The sequence below is a fragment of the Nilaparvata lugens genome, chromosome 5 (genome assembly GCF_014356525.2).
Source record: "Nilaparvata lugens isolate BPH chromosome 5, ASM1435652v1, whole genome shotgun sequence".
In the NCBI taxonomy this organism is placed as follows: Eukaryota; Metazoa; Arthropoda; class Insecta; order Hemiptera; family Delphacidae; genus Nilaparvata; species Nilaparvata lugens.
In genome coordinates this window covers 75507204-75533766 of record NC_052508.1, presented here as the reverse complement: position 1 = coordinate 75533766, position 26563 = coordinate 75507204, and the positions used below count along the sequence as shown (strand labels likewise).

General features: G+C 35.5%; 1 protein-coding gene across 2 annotated transcripts; it reads right to left on the bottom strand.

Moving 5' to 3' along the window:
- Positions 1-26416, bottom strand: LOC111060837 (post-GPI attachment to proteins factor 2). 2 transcript variants are annotated; one of them, XM_039429300.1, is made up of 5 exons: positions 26137-26416; positions 22092-22331; positions 12573-12819; positions 7757-7972; positions 1-150 (listed from the first exon to the last, which is right to left on the bottom strand). In XM_039429300.1, exons 2-5 carry the CDS (start codon positions 22299-22301, stop codon positions 23-25), a joined length of 801 nt encoding a protein of 266 aa, XP_039285234.1. In that variant the 5' UTR covers positions 22302-22331; positions 26137-26416; the 3' UTR covers positions 1-22. The 2 variants fall into 2 exon arrangements, with proteins under 2 accessions (XP_039285234.1, XP_039285233.1); XM_039429299.1 differs by having other exon boundaries at positions 22092-22326; positions 26137-26415.
- Between the last annotated feature and the right edge of the window lie 147 nt (positions 26417-26563).

Below are 26563 nucleotides of genomic sequence, written 5' to 3'. Positions count from 1 at the left end.
ACGGCGTCAGCAGCGGAAGCTGTCAGCTGATGTCGATGCCGAACTGGTCGACGGTGACGATGCGACCGTGGAAGTCCCAAGATGCCGTCATGTGGAACGCCATGTTCGTTAGTACCACCACGTATTCGCACAGGGCGAACAGCGAGTACACTGCAACAGATAGATAGATCGATTTAATTCTTTTGCTATTGTATAATTATTTTACAGTCATCAGCAACGTCAGTAAAATATTCATAACACTCAACACTTAATTGACCGAGCGAAGTGAGGTCCAAGATTCAAGTTGATGGTTTTGCATTTCTCTTCATGTTTATTGACCGAACGTAGTGAGGTCTTTGTTTCAACTCGATTTGCTTTTGTCTGTCTGTATGTAACGCGATTACGGCCAAACGCATTGATAGAATTCGATGAGATTTGGCAGGGATATTCGTTTTTCAACTGCGCGTCGATGTATACACAAGGTTTTTTGAAATTTTGCATTATACGGATAATATGAAAAGAAAAGGAATTCCTCCATACTCTGATATCACTATTTATATATAATCACTATTTATATGGGGGAATAGTAAAAATAATTTTATATAAAATATTTAAGATGCAAAAGAAAGCTGTTCGTGTTTTGGAGGGCTTGCGGCCATCCAATTCATGTAGGCCCATTTTTAGAAAATACAGGTTTCTCACGGTCCCAGCATTGCACTTCCTTTGAGACTGTAAATTTTGTCTTCAGAAATTCAGAGAGATTTGAGGGAAATGTAGTTTGCCATGGCTATAGCACAAGAGCAAAGAGTTCAGCTGTATATCAGTACCCCGCTCACAGACTGACACTTTTGGAAAAAGGACCATATTATTCGGGACTGAAGCTCTTCAATTGTCTACCTGAAAGAATACGGTTATGTGGTAGTCATAGGCTTTTCTTGTCTTCAATTACTAATGTACTTGTGGAAGCGTGTCCCTATACAATGGAGGAATGTTGTGGTGCCTTCATACTTTGAGTTTATACAGATGGATACCCTTTGCATAGAAAAAATGTTCATGACATGTTACATGCCACTTGAGCTCTGCTCAGATTTGTGGCTTCACGTAACAAATGACAATAATAATAATAATAATAATCTACTTTCAAGATAGGATTAATTACACAATAGAACTATTCATAATCAATCAGCTGACAAGTGGATTATTCATTGCATGCATTACACAGATGTTTGGCCGTGTCTATTTCTATAAGGTAGGGTTTCTCAATATTCTCTATGATGCGTGTCCATCAGTATCAATATTCTCACATTTGAAAAACAAATTTAATAGGTGATTGAAAATAAAATAAAAAATGATAAAATGAACTGAATAATGCCCAAAAAAATTATAATATTCTTGATTGAAAAATATTATTTTAAAAATCTGGTGTGGCGCACTCACACAACTTTCCTTGCCGTTATGAAAATTGATCACCTGACGCTAGTGTTCCCGCGAATCTCAAGTCTACTATTCAAAGATTTGAGCCAGCTGGTGACAGGGCAATAACGCTGAAGACACACGAGGTGTGCTATCTCTTCATAGTGAATCATTTAATAGAATCAACAGTTGCCAACAGTTTGCAATTGGTTAATCACATTTTCTCGAATTTCAAACTTATTTTCAATTTTAGGTGAAAATGTTACTGAACATTAGTTGTAGAGATTCTCATACTGAATCTTTTCCACTCGAATTTTCTTGTTTAAATTGTATCTGAAGCCTGATAATTGAGAATCTAAAATCAAACTTTGCATAGATGGGGCAGAGCTCATGAAATTTTTACAGATATGGGACTTGTGGCAGTTGATAGAGCTTATAGATGACTAATTCAGGTATAACTCTAATAAAAATCGTTGGAGCCGTTTTCGAGAAAATCGCGAAAAACCCTGTTTTTGACAACATTTTCGACATTTTAGCCGCCATCTTGAATCGAAATCGCATACTGAATCGCATTTGATCGAAATTATTGTTCGTGTCGGATCCTTATATTGTAAGGACCTTATCTTCCAAATTTCAAGTCATTCCGTTAATTGGGAGATGAGATATCGTGTACACAGACGCACATACACTCATACACACACACACACACACAACACACACACACAACACACACACACACACACAGACCAATACCCCAAAACCACTTTTTTGGACTAAGGGGACCTTGAAACGTATAGAAGTTTGGAAATTGGGGTACCTTAATTTGTTTCGGAAAGCAATACTTTCCTTACAAATGGTAATAGGGCAAGGAACGTAAAACAGTTGAGAAATATTTTTATCAGATGGAAAGATTATCACGAAACTGAATGTATCATCATATGGGATACAAATTCAAACTATTAACTTAAGTGAGTTTTAGATCTTGGAGAAAACAAATAACAGTTTTTAAGAGTAAATTATTATTCATCTGTGAATTGTGATTCAACTGAATCAACTACAACAGGTGACATGAGATACTTGTGGATTAGAAAACTGCGTGAGGTCTACTGTTCACATGACTATTTTTGTTTATAATGTTCTGCATTTACAGCGAAACGCAGCAATAGATTTTCATGAAATTGACAGATAGGCCTATGTTCCTTTTTGAATTTCGCGTCGACGTATACATAAGGTTTTTTGAAATTTTGCATTTCAAGAATAATACAACAGGAAAAGGAGTCTCCTTCGAACGCCAATATTACCGTAAAAATCAGACTATAGAATTATCCATCATAAATCAGCTGTCGAGTGGATTATAAATTACATGCAATTAATATCTCAATATAACCTAGTAAAACGTCAGCTGTCGTGTGAACTATTAAGCGATGAGGCATGCAATTGATAACTCAAAGTAGCATATTATTAATTTTCTCCCGACTTTTCTCTGCTTTCAACTCGGTAAGCTTTCGATGATAGTAGCATAGCAGTTTACATCAAATTATTAACATTGTCCAAACAACACTCACTCACTTACAAGAGCTTTTCATAATTCAAAAATCAATAATCAAAATAATTTTAAATAAACCCAGACTTTACCCAACCGACTTGACTTTCAAAGAGTTTAATGTGTTAACAGTTAGGCAGTTGTACGTAATAAATGTAGCGAAATATATAATCAAACATAAAGCTAATTTTCCTTGCACAAATAACACAATCAATAACCTGTACAATCTGAGACCCTCCTCAAATAAGTATCTTATGTACAATACCAACATTGAAACCATCAGAAGACAACTTATATATTTAAGCACTAAATTGATAAATAAAATTCCTGAAGAATATATCTGCTGCGCAGAGTTGACTAAAAAAATAAAACATGATATTAGTATTTGGATTAAAACGAACTATTTTTTCTACCTGTAAATTAAACAAAGTAAAAGAGGAACTTAGTGTTTTTGTGTGCTCACTTACCAATCTAGTGTGGACCTTTTTATTTATTTTTCTTTATTAAATTAACTATCCTATCATCCCACCTCACCTTTTTTCCTAATCCTTTATTTTCCCTCTCAAGGATTGAAAGCCTTCCTAGTACATGGGTTACCATAGTTGGATGAGCTTCAATCTCACCCCTTTACACCAAATTCTGAATTAGCATCTTGTACGGACATTTTTGTTTTTTTTTTGTACTAATTTTGCTAGTTGTTTATTCTTGTTGTAATTTAATATTACTTGTATTTTATGTATTTGTGTAAAGGAAAATAAATTGAAATTGAAAATTGAAATTGAACAACCCAAACAGCCATTAGTTGTTCACACACCGATATCTCGCCGACACGTCAGGACAGGACAGAATTCACTCTGATAGACAGTATTAGAGGAGGCTGTGGTTTTTAACTGCGCGAGTTCTACTGTACACAGAACAACTAGTAACACTTAACACTTACTTTTTGTGTAGTTGAGAAGTTGATATTGTGGTAATTATTCATATTGGATGAAAAAGACTAAGAAATTGTCAAAAAACCACTGATTTATTGATAATTAGTAAGACCGGTTTCGGTTATTACACCATTGTCAATCTCTGATAAACTCATCAGAGTTTACACCTCATCAGAGTTTACAACTCATCAGAGACAATATTACACCATTGTCAATCTCTGATGAGTTTATCAGAGATTGACAATGGTGTAATAACCGAAACCAGTCTTTCTAATTATCAATAAATCAGTGTTTTTTTGACAATTTCTTAGTCTTTTTCATTCAATACTTAACACTTAATTGACCGAGCGAAGTGAGGTCTAAGATTCAAGTCGACGGTTTTGCAAGTCTTACTGGTCGTGGGGTCTACTGTTCACTAGTTAAAAATAAAATGTGAAAAACTCATTAGAGGAATAGAAGGTGTTTGCACGCAGATCAAATAGTGATTTGCTGAGCAAAGAGACTGGATATACTCTGGCAACCTATTGTAGACCTTTGTTCCTAAGACGTGATGGGACTCTGTACTTTGGTTAATCTTGTACGTTGGGTATCAAGTTGTTGCCTTTGGCGGGTGTTGTATGAATGAACCATACCTCTTGTGTTCATTTTACTCTTATGTTTATTTATATATTGGGCAACAATACAAATATATTGGTTGTAAACCGTTAATATACCAAGAGAAACAAAAACGGGTTACAATGTTCGCTGAAAGTGGCCCCGACTATTATTCTCACAGCTTTTTTTCTGGAGAAGAACAACACCAGAAACATGACCACTTCCACCTCAGTGTAGGATACCATATGACAGAAGACTGTGGAACAAACTGAAATAAGCCATTCGCAAATAATCATTCGACAGTTGGCTCTTGAGATATCTAAGGTGGGCCGTCCACTAGAACCGTTTTCGTCCGAACTAGCATCGGCCGATAACTTCCGAACTCGTCCTAACGATCCCCCAACAAAGAAAGGAATAGATGCTCGTCCAACGCAACAGGTTCATACAGCTGTGCACGGCCGTCTCCGGCCGATCAATTTTTCGATCCGAATTGAATGGGATTTTCCGGCTCTATCCGGCCGAACTAACTAGTCGAGCTGAGACAACAAAGTGTTCCTAACCTAAAATTGTCTCACAGTCTTGTTTGTTTTTGTTTTTTGAAGTTGTTCTGTTTTATAAAGTTGTAACTATGCACAAGGAAAAGTTGATGAGTTTGCTTCAAGAGCATGTTCGATTGTGAGATATGCGAGACAAAAGATATCATCATTGTGATGTTCAAAGGAATCTGTAGACAAAGATTACTGAACAAATAGGATCTGAAGGTATTGTAATGAATAACTAATTTAGTTTAATTATTATTAGTGGTTATTGTAATGAATAATTAATTTATTATTATTATTAGTGGATATTTGTTAATTCAATTTTCAAAATCTCAATATAATCAAGGTTATGAAAGATTTTGATGGCTATGATAAGTAGTAAATTCAATATTCAATAGTTCAGCCAACTACTGAACTAGACTGACATGAACGGTTCCAATGGACGACCATATTCGGCCGAATTAATGGCCGGCAGATTCGTCCGATCCAACGGCCGAACGAATCGGTTGAATACGGTTCCAGGGACGGTTATTCTACCTTATAAGGTAAATAGACTTTGAGAGCTTGCCACAAAGATTTCTACAATGAGGCTCCCATGTTAACTTTTGGTCTATGTAGATGCCTAGGAACTTGGTTGATATTTCAACCAATATATAGTCAGCCCTTGACTCGCCTCTGCAACCGACCGAGTCAGCGAGTCAACACGAGTCACAGACTCGGCGACTCTCTGAGTCACTCAGAGTCATCTATGAGCAGTTTGGCGGTTTCATGAAGTGGATAAGAGGCGTACAGAACGGCGAGAGTCTACCTTATAACTATCAAAGAGCTCTAGAAGAAAGTATCAACATGGAAATAAAAGAGCTGGAATTTCTGTACAACGAAATGAGAGCAACACTCAACAATGTGGAATGTCTAAAAAGCTATATATAATACATAAATGCTATATACATAGAGCCCGTTCTGGGAACACAGAATGTGGTAAATTGTCCGATTCACAATTTACCAGGTAAAAAGTTCCGCGTACCATGGGAAGGATTTTGACAGATTCTGTTCCAGAAACCAGTTCAGTTCCAAGTTCCTGCCCCACAGTCGAAGCCTGGTAAATTGTGATAGTTCAAACTTTCAGAGCTCTCATTGGTCGATTGAGTTGTTGTCTGCTTGCTTATCTGCGCATGCGCTGATAGCTTGTTTGTTTACCATAGCATAGCCATAGAATACATAACCAACAAAATGATGTTTGATAACCATTCGTTGAATGAATTTTTCTCTATAGAAAATTTGAGAGTAATGGAATGAAAGAAATGCACACTTTTCTAGACGGTAAGTTTGTAGAACAGCCTTTCTTCATTCACGCAGCTAGTAAACGACACATTTTGGTGTAAATCAACTTTATAAGTGCGCGCCAAAAGCTTGAACCAACGATTTGGAATGGCGTTCCATGAGAACATTTTGCACTAAGAAAGAAAGAAAGAAAGAAATATTTATTGCCAAAATCATTGAACAAACTTTACAAATGTGAAAAATATAAAAATTTTTATATACAATACATTGCAAAAACTTAAAATTAAAATATTTTCCATTTAAAAATCGATTATAATATTATCATTGGCGTTACCAGCAAAACTAAGTAGTTTGAGCGATGGCAACGAGTAATCAGTCGGCTATAATTAGTGGCTTGAGATTCAGTCGAAAATAGAAAAAATATAATAAAGAAAAAAAACATATAGAATGTATGAAAAACCAGAGAAAAAAAATTTCAATCCGAAAAGAAGAAGTACTAAGAGAGCAGAAAAACTAGAATGAATTCATAATAATTAAAAAACTCAAAAGAAAAAGAGATGGCTCATGTAATTATTAATCTACACTTCACTGTACATATGTAATCCATTTAGTAATATAATGTAATTCATTTTTAGCATATATGCAATTCCTTTTGTAAGCAAAGAGAGAATTATAAAAACAATACAATACAGTACACATGACACAAAAAATAAAACTTAAACTCAGAGAGAGAAAATTAATCTGGGAGTATAGCCCTACTAATAATAAATTCAGAGGAACTGAGGAAGACAGTATATGTACATCAAATTAAAATATTTTAGGTATGATATCTTCTGTCTTTATCCAGCTTTCAATTTTTAATTTAAGTGCTTTTGTAGGTTTTCTTGCAATGAAATGTTCTGGCATAAAATAAATAAGCTTTTTTGTTGTATAGTTGAATTGTCTTCTGCTAAAAGTCCGTGAGAAATTACTTTCAACATGGCTCTTTCTCGAATATGGAGAGGTACGATGCTCTATCCTTCACTAATCACTCCCACTACCTAGCAACACTCTCCTTCTTTTGTGTCTGAGTGAGAGAGCTCCCCTCCAGCTATTGCTGGCAATGTTCCAAGTCATTTACTGGTCAGCAGGTATATTGGTTTGTGTATGTTACAGAGTGATGTGTTCATCACAAGAACGTAAAGCAAAATGACACGGCGCATCCAATTGTGCGCAGGCTGTCCGTCTCTGTGTCTATGCTACAAACTCTGGAAGGAGAAATGGGTTTCTCCTCTCCATGTTAAAAGTGATATCTCAGAGACTTTAGTCAAGTGATTGAACAATTTACCACTGGAATTAGAACAATTTACCACTTCTTCGTGTTCCCAGAACGTACACATAGATAGAGCTTCTCATAGTTAGAAAACATGTGACGCATTCCTGTAGAAGATCCAATGTATGACTTGAATAAAGAGATTGATTGATCGATTGATTACCTCCAGGCTCGCAATGCAGGTTATGCCGGATGAAGAAGTAGCCAGCCAAGGCGAACGACACCATGTTGATGGCTAGCAGCTGATACTTGAGACGCAGCGAGCGATTCTCCACGTTGTCGGCCGGCTGCTCGCGATAGCGCGTGAGCAGGATGCATGTCAACACCATGTACAGTTCTGACGTCACCATAAACGTCATGAAGCATTTCTCGTGGATGGCTGCCAAACAAAAATTAACAGCACATAGGTTAAGGGGCGATCACATTGGGCAACGTTACTTGAATTAAAGGGTTTTCAACGTTCAAGTTGAATGGACGATTTTGAAGTCAAGTTTACTTGAACTCAAAATGTCAAAACCTCAAAACTATATAATTAAAAATTAACAAATCCAATATAATTCTTGAAATTGTCTTTTTACTAAAATTAGTAGAATTGATGGTGATGTTGTGAAATCTCTCCATAATAAGAAAACAAAGATATTGTCAAATTTCACTAAAAAATTATTAAAAACTTTAAAACAGAACCATGGTTTCACGTAGTTAACCAACGCATCATCAGCTCAGCTGTACTGAGGAATGAGGATACAGAAACATTCTTAACCTAATCTTAGTAGTCTAGAGCTCCTAAATAATTGGGTGGCAATAACTAAAGTGATGAAAGTAATGAATATTATACATGATATCATGTCTTTTTTCTTTTCATGCTTTCCTTTAGTTGTTTTTAAAACAAATCGAAAACAAAAAAGTGGCTGCTTGATAATCAATCATGGAGAACAATTAGTTCTATGAAAAAAATCCCATACTGTTTCATTCTTATTTTCTTAATTTTAATGATTTTTTTTCCTATGAGTATTATAAATGTTTGCTATGTTGAATTTATCTAAAATTTGTACATCATAGGTTATCAATTTTCTCTTTTAATTTATGTATACAAATGTCGTTTTCATGAATTTCTAATGACTCGCAAGATGTATCTTTATTGGAATATTTTACTTTTGGCATGAACTCTAAAGATGCGTACAGACTTTCGCTCTGCTCCGCAACCGAACGTCACTCCAGCAGAGCGATTGATGATCGACCGGGGAGCAACAGTGGTTCGACCGGGGAACGCGAGAAGATCTAACATCTTCCATAACGTTCATGATGGGTGCGTGGGCGGTGCGACTGTGGTTCGATGGTGGTACGAGAGCGGTACGAGGGCGGTACGAGGGAGGAGCGTGCTCGGTGCTGGTTGGAAGCGCGAATATGTGTACGCAGCTTTAAACAATAGCAAAATTAGTGGCATCCCGACACATTTTCAAGTGGGGACCACATTTTCTTAGATCGGCAAATAATCAACCAATTGTATCAATACTCTGTAAATAATTGTAGCTTATATGCTTTTTGTAATCATGTCTATATTTTGAATAAACTCATCTGGTCGTGTTGTACCCTCGACCAGAGAAACTATTTCTATTAAACATTTTGGGCCGGTTTACAAGCTCGGGATTTAGCTAAGTTCTAAACTTTAAACAGCTGGAGTCAGAAAATTAGCTTTTCAAAACGGGGCGTAGTTGCAGTCCACATTTAAATTAAAATTCGAAAAACTTAGAAAATTGAACACAAAATAAAGAGAAAATAGTGTAAGGTTTTAGCTATTTTGAATTATTCAGGAATGTTTCATTTCGTCAATATAGAAATGAGAAAATAAAGATTATCATAAAAGCTGCGACTACGCCCAGTATCGGAAAGCCAATTTTCTGACCCCAGCTGTTTAAAGTCTAGAACTTAGCTAAATCCCGAGCTCGGAAACCGGTCCTTGGAGTTTAGACTACTCAAACCTTGGATGTGACAGCCGTTGGTAATGCAACATACATCGCACCGATAATCGATTTCTTGCCACACTTGTACCAGCATATAAGGCGTAGCTTGTGCAACCGCAGCGATCCAAAAGTGATCCGATTTCGAAGGTCATTAAGATTGTCTGGTAAGATTGAACATAAATTTTATCCTTAATGAAACCCCACAGGAAGAAATCCATCGGTGTTAAATCCAGTGAGCGAGGTGGCCATGCAATTGGCCCTGCACAGCCAATCCAGCGAAGTTAAAAGCGAATGTCTAAAAAATCCCGAACTTCCTCGTGGAAATGAGCTGGTGCACCGTCATGCTGAACAAGATGAACAAGTGCCCTTTTACTTTCAACATGACGGTGCACCAGCATATTTCCAAGTAAAAGTTCGGGATTTTCTAGACAATTGCTTTCAACTTCACTGGATTGGCCGTGCAGGACCAATTGCATGGCCACCTCGCTCACTGGATTCAACACCGATGATTTTCCTCCTGTGGGGTTTCATTAAGGATAAGATATATGTTCCGCCTCTACCAGACAATCTTAATGACCTCCGAAATCGGATCACAAACAGATCGCTGCGGTTGCACAAGTTACGCCACATATGCTGGTACCAGTGAGGCAAGAAATCGACTATCGGTGGGATGTATGTCGCATTACCAACGGCTGTCACATTCAACCAAAATAACATCCACGCGGCCACGCCTTAAACTTTTAGGCCCAGTTGCACACAACAGCCAGTTAAATTTTAACCGTAATTAATTTCAGGATAACCAATCAGAGAAGGCCTTTTTGATAAGACGGTTAAAATTTAATTGGTTGTTGAGCAACCGGCACCAAGTGTTTTGAAACATATTGACACCTTTCTCAATCCTGTAAGTAATTTCAATAAATATTTATGTGATTCTAAAGTTGTAAAGTCTGTTTTTAATCATCCTGTATTATTAAATAATACAGTGTGAATAAAAAAAGAATGACCCGATTTTAATTAGCTATTAGAAAGAAGGGCTTAACACTAACAAATTGCTTTTTGTGTAGTTGAGAAGTTGATATTGTGGTAATTATTCATATTGAATGAAAAAGACTAAGAAATTGTCAAAAAAACCACAGATTTATTGATACTTAGAAAGACCGGTTTCGGTTATTACACAATTGTCAATCTCTGATAAACTAAAAAAAGTTTTAGTTTAGTTTAGGTTTTTCTAAGTATCAATAAATCTGTGGTTTTTCGACAATTTCTTAGTATTTTTCATTTAACTAACAAATTGCATACTAAAATGCTCACAACATATTGGAGTTCACGGAAATGCATAATAAATGTTCAATATGTTCTCCACGGACGACTTCTAGTCTGTAGCTCAATTCATCGCAAACTGAGCATAGGGTGTCTTCTGTCACTGAGGCTACAGCCGCTGATATTCGGGTATTCAGTTCATCAATGTCACGAGGTAAGGGAGGAGCGTTAACATGTTGCTTAACATATACCCACAGGAAAAAATCGCTTGGTGTTATGTCAGGGGACCAAGGAGGCCAAGAGTGTAATGCTTGGTCTCGCGGTCCTGTACGCCCTGTCCAACGTTGAGGCAAGTTCTCATTGAATCATAATGTCGTCCGTGCAGCCAATGGAGAACATATTGAACATTTATTTTCAATTTAATATTTTGTGAATTTTTTTGTTTTTATAAGAATATTATGATTTTCCCTCTTCCCATTTACCATGAAATGCGTTCTATATACCCTGTTTACACTGTATTTATGGATCACTATATGAATAAGAGAGTACCATAGTTATATAGTATATTAAGATACTCGAGAGAATTTTTTAATTTTTTGTTGTGAATTCTGTTTCGATTCCTCGTTTCAGAATTTACTATTCTGTAAAAATATTTGCTTCTGTGCTAAATAAATTTAAATCAGGTTAAGCGTATTATAATTTCATCTCCTACTCCCACTGGCGAACAAGAGTCATCTTATGCCAGTGTTTTTTTCACTTACCGTTTATTATTATTACACTTTGGTTGTATTGTATTGTCATGTTGAGCTTTGTTTGATTCATGTACGTATATGTAGTTATGAGTGTGGAATAAATAATTTGAAAAAAAAATTGAAAAAAATGTATGATACTTTTTCGTGAACTCCAATATTTTGTGAGTATTTTAGTATGCAATTTGTTAGTGTTAAGCCCTTCTTCCTAATGAATAAACCTATTTAAAATCAGGTCATTCTTTTTTGTACACATTGTACAGAGTAACACAGAATGACAGGAACTTTTTAAAACGTCATAAAACATTAGTGGGAAGGGCAAACATGATTTTATTCAAACTAATATGAAGTCCAATACTTGCCATTTGAGAATTATTGATAACATCTAACACTTTTTGACAATTACTTCTTCAAGATGGCTTCCTCCTGCACGAATACATTCTTGAAATCTGTGTTGAGATTCCTGCAACATTTCAGCAGGGATATTGTTAATTTCATTTTGAATTGTCTGTTATGATTCAACCACAGTTATTGGTCAACTTGTGAAAACGTTTGATTCGAGATAGCGCCACAAACAGAAAATCGCAGGTGGACAGATCATGGGACCAGGAAACGCAGATGTTGCAGCGATCAATGAGGAATCGTCAACACAGATTTGAAAAGTGAATTCGTTCAGGAGGAAGCCATCTTAAAGAAGTAATTGTCAAAAAAGTGATAGATGATATTAATAATTCTGAAATGATAAGGCTTGAACTTTACATTAGTTTGAATAAAATCATTTTTGCCATTCCCACTAATGTTTTATGGCGTTTTTAAAAGTTTTTAAACTTATCTGCGTTTTTAAAAATTGTCAAAAAAGTGATAGATGTTATTAATAAATCTGAAATGGTAAGTCTTGAACTTTACATTACTTTGAATAAAATCATTTTTGCCCTTCCCACTAATGTTTTATAGCATTTTTAAAAGTTCCCGTTATTCTGTTTCACCCTGTATTATTATTTTATATTACCGTAGTTGTAAGCCGACGGAATGAAGGTGAGGCCGATGAGCGCAATATTCTCGATGATGTTGAGTGCGCAGGCGAGCGTGGCCAATCGTTGCGCGCGATTTCTGAGCACGTCGCGGTAGTACTTGCGGTACATCGACGTGAACAGGAAGCGTGGCACTGCGTGCACGGCAATCGCCGCACCCCACACCAGGCGTTGTGTCTTGTAGTTGCCGATCGCCGCCGAAATCGACGGCAGGAAGTTCGGCACCTGAATCAAAATCACAAAAATCATCGATCAGATTATTAAATCTATGGGAGTAATTTTGTGTGTTTTGAATTTTAAATTGAATGTGTAATTGAAGAATGTTGAGGTGCGTACAGACTTTCGCTCTGCTCCGCAATCGAACGTCACTCGAGCAGAGCGATTGATGATCGACTGGGGAGCAAGAGTGGAACGCGAGAAGAGCTAACATTTCCCGTAACGTTCATGATCGGAGCGATTGCGTGCGTGGAGCTATTGCGGAGCGAGTGCGGAACGTGCACGGAGCGTGTTAGAGGCGCGTATATCTCTACGCACCTTCAAGTTGACACATAACCTAGCTACATTTGGACTGTTGTATAAATTAGAATTGGAACCGTTTTGGGCTTATAAGCATGTGGTACTTTTCTGTAAGTTGTGTAATTCTGAATGAATAAATAAATAAATAAAATTAATACAATCATGAATGAATAGCATAAGAAGATATCACATGGTATAGGGTGTTTATTTCACTGTTAACTCAAGCCTATAGTGAGGTCCACGTTATAATGGCAGTGGAGAAAGACGGGAGAACAACGTTGCCGATATTCTGTCTTGTCAATTAATGCCTTCTATAGACGGTAGCAGATAAAGGTTTATTGATGTAATATTAACTGTTCTCGTTTAAAATAATCAATTATAATTTATTGAGCAAGAAATTATATTTTTATAATCAGTAATAATGGCAGTGGAGAAAGATAGGAAAACAACGTTGCCGATCATCACTGTCTTGTCAATGCCTTCTTGACGGTAGCTGATACAGGTTTATCAATGTAATATTAATTGTTCATTCTCGTTTAAAATAATCAATTATACTTTATTAAGCAAGGAATTATATTTTTCAATAATTTCATAATGAATTTTCATAAACAATATGAAATATTTTGTTGATTAATTATCAATTCTACATTGTTAGAAGACGAACTGTTTGGCCAACTGCTCGGTGACGAGCAGGCAGGTGTGCGACGGAGCATCCCCGGACGGACTCAATAAACCCGAGCGGTTAGTCGACGGAGCACCTCTCTGTAGTACTGGCCGTTTACAGTTTGGCCGGGTGGCACAAACTCTTTGTGAATGGCCAGTACTACTCCGTCGACTAACCGCCCGGGTTCATTGAGTCCGTCCGGGGATTGCCGATTTGTGGATCCTCCATCACGACAATGCTCCGTCGCACACCTGACTGCTCGTCACCGAGCAGTTGGCCAAACAGTCGACGGTTACGTTGCGAAAACCTCCTTACAGCCCGGATATGACACTATCGGACTCCTTTTTGTTCCCCAAGATCAAGAGACAACTTAAGGGGACGCGGTTCGAGACTCTGGAAAACGTTCAACGTGCTACGACGAGGGCTCTAGACAGCATAGAGGTTGCCGACTTCCAGGGAGCGTTCAGGGATTGGAAAATCCGGTATCAGCGTGTTATCGACTCCAATGGGGACTACTTTGAAGATTTCTAATGAAAAATTGTACATATTTTGCCAATAAAAAATTTCCTGAGGTCAGTCCGGTTACTTATTATACACACCCTGTATGTATGATGTTAATATTTTACTAAGAAATGCATCAGTTTCATTCAAAATTTTTAAATAATTAATAAGTTACTGTTCTAGATTTTTTTTATATTTTAGACTAAATATGATTTTGATTCAAAATTTGCTCGTTTATCTGAGTATTGAAGAGCGTAAATTGTATTTTGAAAAGTGAAAGTGACATAACCAACATTTTGATTTGGACATTGTAGTATATATTGGAAATGGGACAGTTTTGGGCATGAGCCTGTTGTGCCTTTCCTCATGTTAAGTACCTGTACACAATGTGATAAATAAATAAATAAATCACTAATTAGTAATAGTTGATTGAAAAATTATAAGAAATCAATTTTCATACAGGTAGAACATTCTGCTTCATTATTTATTGATTCATACAATAAGTACATCATCAAAATGATAGGGAGAGAAAAAATAAGGTAATCTTGTGCTATTCCTCTCCCAAATTTAGATAAGGTTACACAGGTTGAGATAGGTCAAGTCTTGTAGTTGCACACATCACACAATTTTCAAGAAAGCTTCATATAAATTCATACAATTCATGTTGATCTTTTGTTTATAAATGGAACAAATCCAAGTTTGTACAACACGGTATACTAAAATGTGCTAAGCCAAATACAATGGAATGTTGTCGGAATGTGCAGTTGTACGAGTTCTCAGTCGCTCTCACTCTCTCTAAAGTCTATCTATCTCTCTCTCACTCTCCCCTTTAGCTCTCTCAATTACTGAAGTCTGCTGAGTTTGTCTGCTACAATGCAACACCTACATTTTTTATCTGCTCAGCTCTAAATAGACGGGAGATTGGGAGTCAAAAGAAATGACCTTTTCAATAAAACTCATGAAGCTGCTTTCTTCTATTCTTTAATATTCTCTAATTGTCATTGTAATCATCGTTATCATCATCATCATTATTTTCATCATAATCATCATCATACTACCATTGTTTTAGAGCAATGGTCGCCAAACTTATGAGCATGTGAGCTAGAATAGCATTTATAAAACTTCTAGTGAGCTACCAAGGAATATTAGACTGAAGAAAGTATCTTTTATTGCCTATAAAGATACATTTCTAGTAATGAAATCCACTTATCTCATAGTAAAAAGTATAACAAAATTGAAATGTACATTCCAATGAGAGCAGTGGAACTCTTTCTGGTCATCAAGTATTTTCTTGATGTTTGGAGTGTACGTTGTAGCCGCCATTCTGATGCAGTTGTCCAAATGTTCAGCAGTCAGTCTGTTCCTATATCGATTTTTCATGACTTTCATACTTGAAAAAGATGCTTCACTCAAGTAAGTAGAGCTGAACATAGCTTTCAACCTCAATGCAACTTGAATAATATTTGGATATATTTTTTTGGGGGGACTTATATTTCCAGTTTTAGAAAGTGATCTGAGAGACAGATCATTTTGAAAATCCACAAATTCCATTTAAACTGAAGCCTTATCTCCACCAAAATGTTGTACAACACAGCTGCAAAATATTCTGCATGATCTCTACAAAAGAGAGTTGATGAATTGTACCATATTTGATATGCTTTTAGATTCTTGAAATCGTTGATCAAACTGTTGTCTGAAGTCTGAAAGAATTGTAACGTATTCTTGGTTATTGCTGCGGTGCTGGGGAGGATTTTTCTCGTCATTGATTTTCTTCAGACTGGGAAAGTGTTTATATTCAAACTGGACGACATTCTTTTGCACGAGCATTTCTGTGAGCTACCAAAAACTACCCCACGAGCTACCGGTAGCTCGCGATCGACTGTTTGGCGATCACTGCTTTAGAGTTTAGTGAGACTATAGTGAGGTCCACGTTATAATGGCAGTAAATGCTTTAAATAATTCATTCAACCAATAAAAATAAATTACATTTAAAAGCATTTCATAATTAAACATTCAATAATAAAGTAATAAATAAACAGAACCCTATGTGTAGATAAATCAGTGTTTGATTAGCAATGGTATTGCTATCCTTGCCTTTCATTCAACAAAGCGGATAGCGCTATCTCTTTCTCGCTTTGCTCTGTTGCCAGATCGTCTTTTAACAAAGTAGAATGAATAACTAATCAACAAAATATTTCATCTTAATTGACCGAGCGAAGTGAGGTCTAAGATTCAAGTCGACGGTTTGGCATTTCTCTTAATGTTTAAATGTTTGAATGTTTAAATGTTTAAATGTTCAAATGTTTAAATGTTTAAATGTTTAAATGTTTAAATGTTTAAATGTTTAAATGTTTAAATGTTTAAATGTTTAAATGTTTAAATGTTTAAATGTTTAAATGTTTAAATGTTTAAATGTTTAAATGTTTAAATGTTTAAATGATTAAATGTTTGAATGTTTGAATGTTTAAATGTTTAAATGTTTATATGTTGCGCATTTACGGCGAAACGCGGTAATAATCTTTAAGAAATTTGACAGCTGTATGTTCCTTTTTTTAATTGCGCGTCGACGTATATACAAGGTTTTTGGAAATTTTGCATTTCAAGGATAATATAAAAGGAAAAAGGAGCCTCCTTCATACACCAATATTAGAGTAAAAATCAGACTATAGAATTATTCATCATAAATCAGCTGACAGGTGATTACACGGATGTGTGGAGAAGCCAGTCTATTGCTGTATTTCCATAAGGTCTATAGTTTCAATCAGGTACTTGTGGATGAGAATACTGTGTGAGGTCTACTGTTCACAGAACTACTAGTTTATGAAAATTGATTATGAAATTATTGAAAAATATAATTTCTTGCTTGATATAATATAATTGATCATTTTAAACGACAATGAACAGTTAATATTACACATCAATAAATCTGTATCAGCTACCGTCTATAGAAGGCATTGACAAGACAAGAGGATCGGCAACGTTGTTCTGCTATCTTTCTCCACTGCCATTATAAGGTGGACCTTACTATAGGTACTCAAACTATACGGAACTCTACTCTACTCTACTAGCTCGTGACTGTTTTCATTAGCATAGTAGTGGTAGAGTAGAGTGAGAAGCGGTGGTGGGAGAAGGCAAGTGGTAGAGTACTATCCCACGGTGATATTCCACTCTACTCTACTAAAAACTAGTACTCTACCATGAACGTTTCCATTGGGAGAGTTCACAAGATAGTTAGTACTTGCCCAGGGAAGTCTACCACTAACTCTACTAATGAAATCAGGCTAAAGAGAGAGAGAGAGAACTCTGGACTAAGCACGGATTCTCTTTATGTCAATTAGTCGTATTATTTTTACTTTCCTTGCCCTATTAACTTACCATAGGTAAGGAAAGTATTGTTTTCCGAAAAAATTAAGGTACCCCAATTTCGAAATTTCTATACGTTTCAAGGTCCCCTGAGTCCAAAAAACGGGCTTTTGGGTATTGGTCTGTAGGTGTGTGTGTGTGTGTGTATGAGTGTATGTGCGTCTTTGTACACGATATCTCATCTCCCAATCAACGGAATGACTTGAAATTTGGAACTTAAGGTCCTTACACTATAAGGATCCGACACGAACAATTTCGATCAAATGCAATGCAATTCAAGATGGCGGCTAAAATGGCGAAAATGTTGTCAAAAACAGGGTTTTTCGTGATTTTCTCGGAAACGGCTCCAACGATTTTGATCAAATTCATACCTAAAATAGTCATTGATAAGCTCTATCAACTGCCACAAGTCCAATATCTGTAAAAATTTCAGGAGCTCCGCCCCATCAATGCAGATAGAATCCCAATTATCAGGCTTCAGATACAATTGAAACAAAAAAAATCAAGTGGAGTAGATTGAGCATGAAAATCTCTACAATTAATGTTCAGTAACATTTTCACCTAAAATTGAAAATAAGCTTTAAATTTGAGAAAATGTGATTATTCAATTGCAAATTATTGTTGATTCTATTAAATCATTTACTATGTAGAGATAGCAGACCTCATGTGTGTCTCCAGCGTTATTGCCCTGTCACCAGCTGGCTCAAATCTTTGAATAGTAGATTTGAGATGCGCGGGAACACTAGCGTCAGGTGATCAATTTTCATAACGGCAAGGAAAGTTGTGTGAGTGCGCCACACCAGATTTTTATAGTTTCACACATAGATCCCGTAAAATTGAACCGAGGAAGTAGTAAATTCATCAAAGCGATCGATTTGTGACTTTGTTGGAGAGAACATGATTATTAAACCTTTTCTTACATTATATCGTGACTAATGTTTTGTTAAATTATTAACACAAGCTTTCTCATACCTATAGCCTACAATTGATGTGGATTTTAGCTCAAAAATGGCTCAATGCGCACTCTTAGATTTGGTTCCTGTTATCACATTATGGACTTCAACTGGGACTAAAGGTTATGGACTCTTATTTTTTTTTCCTACAGTTACGTTGAAAAGTGGCCATTGCTGCACTGATTACAGAACGCAAAGAATCACTTTTCCGCTCTAGTGCGGCAAAAATTTTTCTGCACTCCAGATTTGCAACATGGCAACGCAAAATACTTAGTAGGTTATATGGAGCACCAGTGCAGCAAAATCAAAATGAAGTTGGTAACAGTGACTGCTATAGTGAGCAGAGGTGCAACCAAGCACAACGCGCTAATTATTACTATTATATATTATATCGAGGACAGCAACAGCACAGTGCCACCACAGCACACACCACACAGCCGCCTCGCCATTCAAACACTACTAAGTTATTTGATGGATTTCAGGCAATTTTACCCATAATTACCCACTTTTCATATTCAATGGTAACTGTAGGAAAAACTTAATGTGAAATACGTGCGCAAAGTTCCTCTGCTGCACTCAAGAAACCATTCCGCCCTCGCCTACGGCTCGGGCGTAATAGTATATTTCGCACCTAGGGCCGAAAATGAGATATTTCCGGCTCGAAATCGGTTTTTAAGTCCGAGGCCGTAGGCCGAGGACTAGAAAAGATTGAGAGCCGGAAATACATTTTTGCCCATGGTGCGAACGCTATTTTTCGCCACACCAAAAAAAAACTTCCCAATATATAAGAAATTAAAAAATAAATAAAATTCAAACAGCCTATTTGATAGTTTGAATCTTGGTTATGACAACTTTCACTGTCAATTAATTTCAATATTACTAATTAATGATTTACAATAGTGACAATATTTTTATACTATTAATATTTCGAATAATTGTTTGAATTTTTATAGCTCGCGCTTTGCACCTGGTGCAATATCTCATGGATAGATGGATGAATAGAATTTTCATTACTATTGTGAAATAATGTGATTAAAAAATTAATATAATTGCATATTTCACAGTTTTGTCTCAAAATATATCTAAAAAATTGATTGAAATTTAAATTACGGTAACTAATATAAAAATAGCTAATAAAAGTCGAAATTCATCGACAAAAAAAAATGTCACTGACCGAGGTTCGAACCTAGATCATGTTTGTAATTCACTGAGCTTAGAGCTTTTGAGTACACGCCTTTACACTCTCGGCCATTGCTCCTTTTGATCGAACTGGCCTGTAAGTCAGGTAACGTATGTAGGCTACTATAATATAGTGTAGCCTATAGCGGCAAACTTTAAGCCGGTTTGCCGGCATTTTCACAACAAAATATTGCTCTGAAAATAGTTAAATCATAGAGAAAACATTCGAAGATTCAATCTTGAGTGGGCCTAATGTTTTCTCTATATGGTTTGATATTGAAGAAAAATTATCTAAAAGTTTTAATAATGAATTACGGAAAAATTACTAGGAATTTTTTAGTCAAGGCTGAGTTTCACCAGTAGGCTTACCTTAAACTTTAGATCTCTGCTGTATTTTCCTATTATTATTGTTGATTGTATTGCATTAAGAAGTGGAATTCGATAATCACAAAGGTACAAGTATTGTTACCAACCATGGTTACGAACAAGTACTTGTAGTTACAAGTTTACAAGTACTCACGTTTCACAAAAATTTATGATCTACAAGTTTACAAGTTAACAATTTTACAAGTCTACAAGTACTTCAATAGTAAACATATATATATATATATATATATTATATATATATATATATATATATATATATATATATATACATATATATATATATATTATATATATATATATATATATATATATATATATATATATATATATATATATATATAGAGAGAGAGAGTAAATGTACTATATATAATGTATACTGTATATACTGAATTTGTAACCTACACACTATATGTACTCTGTATATATATAGTAGATGTACTATATATAATGTATACTATATATACTGTGTATATATACTATACTACACATAACCTATGAGGTAACACATTAATAACTATTTTGGAAATTTATTAAATTCAATTTCCTGATGCATATATTTCCAAAATAATGAATTTTAGAGGAATATAGGGCATTTTTGATTATTGGAAATATTTATTGAATATTTAAAATCATTTTAATGATCACTTGTAAATCCTTTACATAGCTTTCCACTTCGGTAGAAATTTCATAGTTACGAACAAGTAATTTCGACAAAAATTGTTGGCTACAATAGAAATCTTTGTGAAACACTTGTTCGTAACAAGCAAATCACTTGTAAACTTGTAGAAATTCATTGTAACTACAAGTTTACAATTCTGCTTTTGTGAAACGCTAGTAATCAGCTGTTCTCCAAAACCATGGTTGGCAACAAGACTTGTAACCTACTTGTACCTTTGTGAAACGGGTCCCTGATCGTCTTTTATCAATGTAGAATTATTAATTAATTAACAAAATATTTCCCCTTCTTATGTACCTAAATTCATTATGAAATTACTGAAAAATATAATTTCTTTCTTTAAAACATATACCTAATTGATTATTTTAAACGAGAATGAACAGTTAATATTACAACAATAAACCTGTATCAGCTACCGTCTATATTCATTTATTTACATTCAACAATGCACAAATCAAATACAGATATAGAAGGCATTGACAAGACAGAGGTTCGGCAACGTTTTTTCCTATCTTTCTCCACTGCCATTATAACGTGGACCTCACTATAGGTACTCAAACTATACGGAACTCTACTATACTCTACTAGCTCGAGACTGTTTTCATTAGCATAGTAGTGGTAGAGTCTTCACAATAATAGTATAATAGTCTTCCTCTTCTTCTTTTTAGCTATTTCCTTCTTATTCTTCTACTTCCTTTTCCTCACCCTATTCTTCTTTCATGTTTTATTCCTATTCTTCTACGTCTCTACGTCTAAGAGAGAGAGTGTGTGTGCGTGTGTGTGTGTGGATATTTGTGTAATTATTATTTATCCACTATGAAGATTTCTTGCTTTTTGTTTTCTCTGTTGCTTTTTCATTCATTTGATTTATGATTTAGGTATTAATTTAGTTGCTTTATTGAAATTGTAATTGATATTTTGGCTTCATTGTGAAATGTTGTATGATTAAGGTATATTTTTATTTATATTTTTTTCATGTTACCAATAACATCGTGGGTTAAGTGAAAGAGGGGGCTCTTGTTGCCTTAACTTCGCCCACATCACTTTTTGTATAATGTTGTAAAGTGGAAATAAAAGGCATTTATCTATCTATCTATCTCTTTCATCGCCGTATTTGTTATTTTCTACTTCCTCTTTCTCACCCTATCGAGCGTTTTATATTAACTAATTCTTATTTTTCTACCTACCTGACCTCACCCCATCGAGCATTTTCCTCATCGAACTAAACTAGAAAAAACTGTCGTCGAATTTCACTGACCTTGCAATGCGTGAACGTCGAGTCCTCGAAATTGTAGATGAGCGACCAGACAACGCAGAAGACAAAACTGGACAGAGGCAGGAGACAGGTGAGCCAAGCCAGGCTGGGAATCGGCAGACGCAGCACCCATCCATCGCTGGCCTTCAGACCTCGGCCTCGGTGACTGAGCGGCAGGTAGCCGCTAGCTATCATTACTGGCTTATTGGTCATCACTCATCCTCTGGGTTACCAGTGCCTGTAACCAGGTTCAAACTTTATTAATGCATAGAAAGATTAGGATAGAATATTTGCTACAGTATTACAAGGATAGTTAGTTTATCACTGTGTTTTTTACAGATTGAAATAAATTCAAAATTGCATTTATCCAAATGCTAATTAATTAATAGTTATTATTAAACGAAAATCCATATTAAACGCTGTAAATCACTCCGAAGACTTCTGCTATTGCAAATATTGACAACAGGGTAAGCAGCTAGTTGGAAATTCGATGAGCGCTACTATTCAAAAATTATCTGTCAGCCTGGAAATTCCTGCATTCCTGACCGGCAATTAATGTATCAATTTTATTTTATAATTCAGCTGATTCGATGAGCGCTAGCAATGAGGAAATCACCCGCCGTGAAAAAACAATAATGACGACTCCCCAGCCATCAGACTGTCCGGAGGACAAATACAAGTACAGTAACAAGTAAGTAAGCCAGTATACAAAAATTATTTGTCAGCCCGGGAATCGAACCCTGTAACTCCTAATTGCCGGTCAGGAATGCTTCCCTTACACCAAACTGACAATCTCTGGATAGCAGCGCTCATTCTATATCCATCTAGCTGTTTACTCTGTTGTCAATATTTGCAGTAGCAGAAGTCTTCGGGGTGATTTACAGCATTTAATTGGGATTTTTGTTTAACAATAATTATTCATCACAAATGTAACTTCCAAATTATTTCCATCTATAGAATATTTGAAATTGATGTTGCTTTCCATGACGAAACATTATATAATGACTCTGTTGTTGTTCTGACACTGTGTTACTTGTAAATATTTGAAAAAACACTTTTCTTGGAGTAGTGAGGAAAGCATTTCACTCCTGAAGAGGAGCTTCATCAGGCTGATTCATCACTCTTCAGGAGTGAAATGCATTCCTCAATACTCCGAGAAAAGTAAGTGTTTTTTCAAATATTTACAAGTAACACAGTGTCAGAACTACAACAGAGTTATAGAATATTTGCTACAATTTACAAGAATAGTCAACGACTGTGTTTTTGGTTTGCATTGAACTGTGAATTGTAGTGCAGTATGGAGTTCTTATCTGGGGCCATTCTCCGCATGCCAATGACATCCTGCTTCTTCAAAAGAAGGCACTGCGGATCCTTACATACAGTGACTTCATTGCCCATTGTCAACCTATCTTCAGACGCCTGAAAGTGCACACCGTCTTCGGGTTGTCAAAAGTTAAGGATTCTTTCCCAGTGTTGTCACTCAAAATGTTCAACCTGCTGCCGGGCTCAGTGAGGGATCTTTCTATTGGTGTTGTAACCTGTGGAGGTATTTTTAACCCTACACCACACCTGACATCATTTCTGCAACCGGTAACATATTTGTCTCTATTGAGTTAACCTTCCAAAAAATGAAATATGAAATACATGTGGTTCGATAGTCATTCTTGCAGACTATACCACCGCTGGCCATCAATGTAAACGGAGGGGGGTTGATTCTTCTTTTCTATAATATTTGCTAAAATTATGCCAAAGTTTACTGCTATTAAATCATCTACCGGTATTTGAATCCTTGATTGGTTGGGAGCTTTTAGTGGATTCGTTCATTCAAATGCACAGATTATCATCATTATCTAATTGTCACCTATTTTAGCAACTAGCAACTACGAGCCAGGAACTTCAATGAAAAATACTAATAAAATTCAACTTCAGGTTTATTGAACTCTAAATAGGTAGAACGAATTAATGTCAGGTAACATGTCAAATTTTCAAACACAACAAAGTTATTCAGCAATCGATTCAGGTCAAGAAGACATACTTAATTTTTAATCTATACATTTTGGGAACCTGCTAACTTGCTGCATTTAAATTTGGGCCTCGGTCATTCTATAAAATTAAATTATGAGCTTAATAAGAAAAACAACAAAAGTTCGGCACTCACCATTTTAACAATATTCAAACTTGGACTCTTCAGAAACACTCACATACGCTTTAATAAAACTCACTATACTTGAACTCACACGCACAAATAATTTCCTGGTTCTACTCCTACTAACTCTATAAAATTTGGTTTCCTATTCAACTAGATAAAAATTACTGATAACTGAAAACATAACAATTTGTCCCTCTGAATGGGAAATGGGCCCATTCAGAGGACCGAGGCTCGCACACCGTTACATGTTTTCCCAGTTACGTCTCAATTCCCACTGTGGCCTGTTCACTGAAAATTATTCCCCCTCCACGAGCGTTGAGCATAACTTCCAGTGGAAAAGCCAAAGCTGCAAAAAGGTCAATGCTCGTACAATTTTCAAATACAGTGGCTTTTTCGACATGAAATTGAAACTGCACTTGGAAAATGCACGAAAATTGCTTTAATTTTGACAACTAAGCAACAAGTTAGCAAATTCAAACAAGACAGAGTCAATTCTCACACTAGAAACGCAGGGTTCAACAAACAGTAAAATCAAAGTTCATTTCAGTTCAAAAACCTGAAAAATAATATAAGATACACACAAACAACTACAATACTACCCTCTCAATATCACACTATTACAGTGTTTTCAAGAAGAGGCTGCCAAGGTGGCTGATTGAAAGAAGCTATCACAGTATCAGTGATTTCCTTTGAGGGACAGTGATGCCACTCCATCTTGATTGAAGTTTAAAGTAACTTATTTCTTTGATGCGATAACTTTTTAATTAAATTTATTTTCACACGCAATACAAGTTTGATACATATTAACAAAAGAATACATGCAAACATCATCTATGTTTAAGGAGGAGTCCATCTATGTTCAAGGAGGGAACACCTGGCTAACGATCAAGACTTTGGATATTTGAGTGTATTATTCAAAAAGTGACTAATAAACAAAGACATAGTATGTCAGGGTTTTTCGGGGGTGCTGCCATATCTGTCAATTCTTGACAAATGATTGATTTGTTGTTGTTGCTTGCATTGTTGTTGTTGAATTGCCAAACATTTGTAAAAAATTTACATGCAGAGAATAATTTATTAATAACTGAGAAAGTGACACAAAACCTAGCTACATTTATGGACAGTCCTATAAATTAGAATTGTAACCGATTTGGGTTTGCCTGTGGTAGTATCCTGGAAGTTATGTTATGTTTAATAATTCCTATAAAATTAGAATTGTAGTCGATTTGGGCTTGCCTGTGGTAATATCCTGGAAGTTATGTTATGTTTAATAATTGAATAAAATGTAAAGTATTTATAAACAATGTGCAATGTGGTTAATAAATAAATGAATGACTAAAATTTGTGATAATGTCGTGACTTACAACTGCTAGCGAAGAAAATATGAGGATCATTCCAGAATTAAGTTACACTTTTTTTTATAACTCTATGACAAGGATAGTCTGTTAATAGCTAAAATTTGTGATATTGTAACTGTGTTGTTTTTCATACTGATATTAATGTATGATGATTGTGAAATATTTTTCCAAAATGAATGATCCCATTCTAAATGGATTCACCCAACAGGAGAGATTATGCAAACTTGTATAATTATTTTTAATCAATGCATCTATGCATTAAAGGATTTTATGAATGCTGTAAATAGGTTAGCTACAGATAAGATTAAAAACAAGAGTGAATACTTATAATGAACAAAATTATTGAATGTGAACGAGTTCTTAAAAATGAATACAAGAATATTTGGCAGCGTCCAAATTGAATTTCGACAAAGAACAATAGCATGTAGTTCTTAGATAAGACTACAATATGTTGAAAATTTCTGTAGAACGGTGAGATATTGCAAAGTCAATGTTAATAAGTAAGTTTAAAAAAATCAAAGAGCTATACGTTTTTACTCACTTTTATCCTTATGTATCTTCATTTACAAAAAACCGTGGCTAGTGACGACTGATCAGTCCATTGATCCATAAGGGTCTGATTGATTCAAGAAGCTACATTTCCTAAGAGGAATCTTGTAAATTATAAATACATTATGCTTTTTGATAATCTATTGAATGTTACTGGATTGTTCAACATTGAAAACTATAGCGATTCATTTTAAAAGAAATTGTTTTATGTATTTACACACACAACATGTATCACAGCCTAAGCACATAATCAACCAAACAGCTGATTTTTCTAAACGAATCAGACATCAGTCACTCTTTATCAATTTCAGTTTATCCACCACATCAAAGGAAAGTTTCCTTCCAGCTGGATATATAAACTTCGTCCATTGACAATATCACTGTTGATAATTAGTTGAAAAAATGATTCACACATTTGT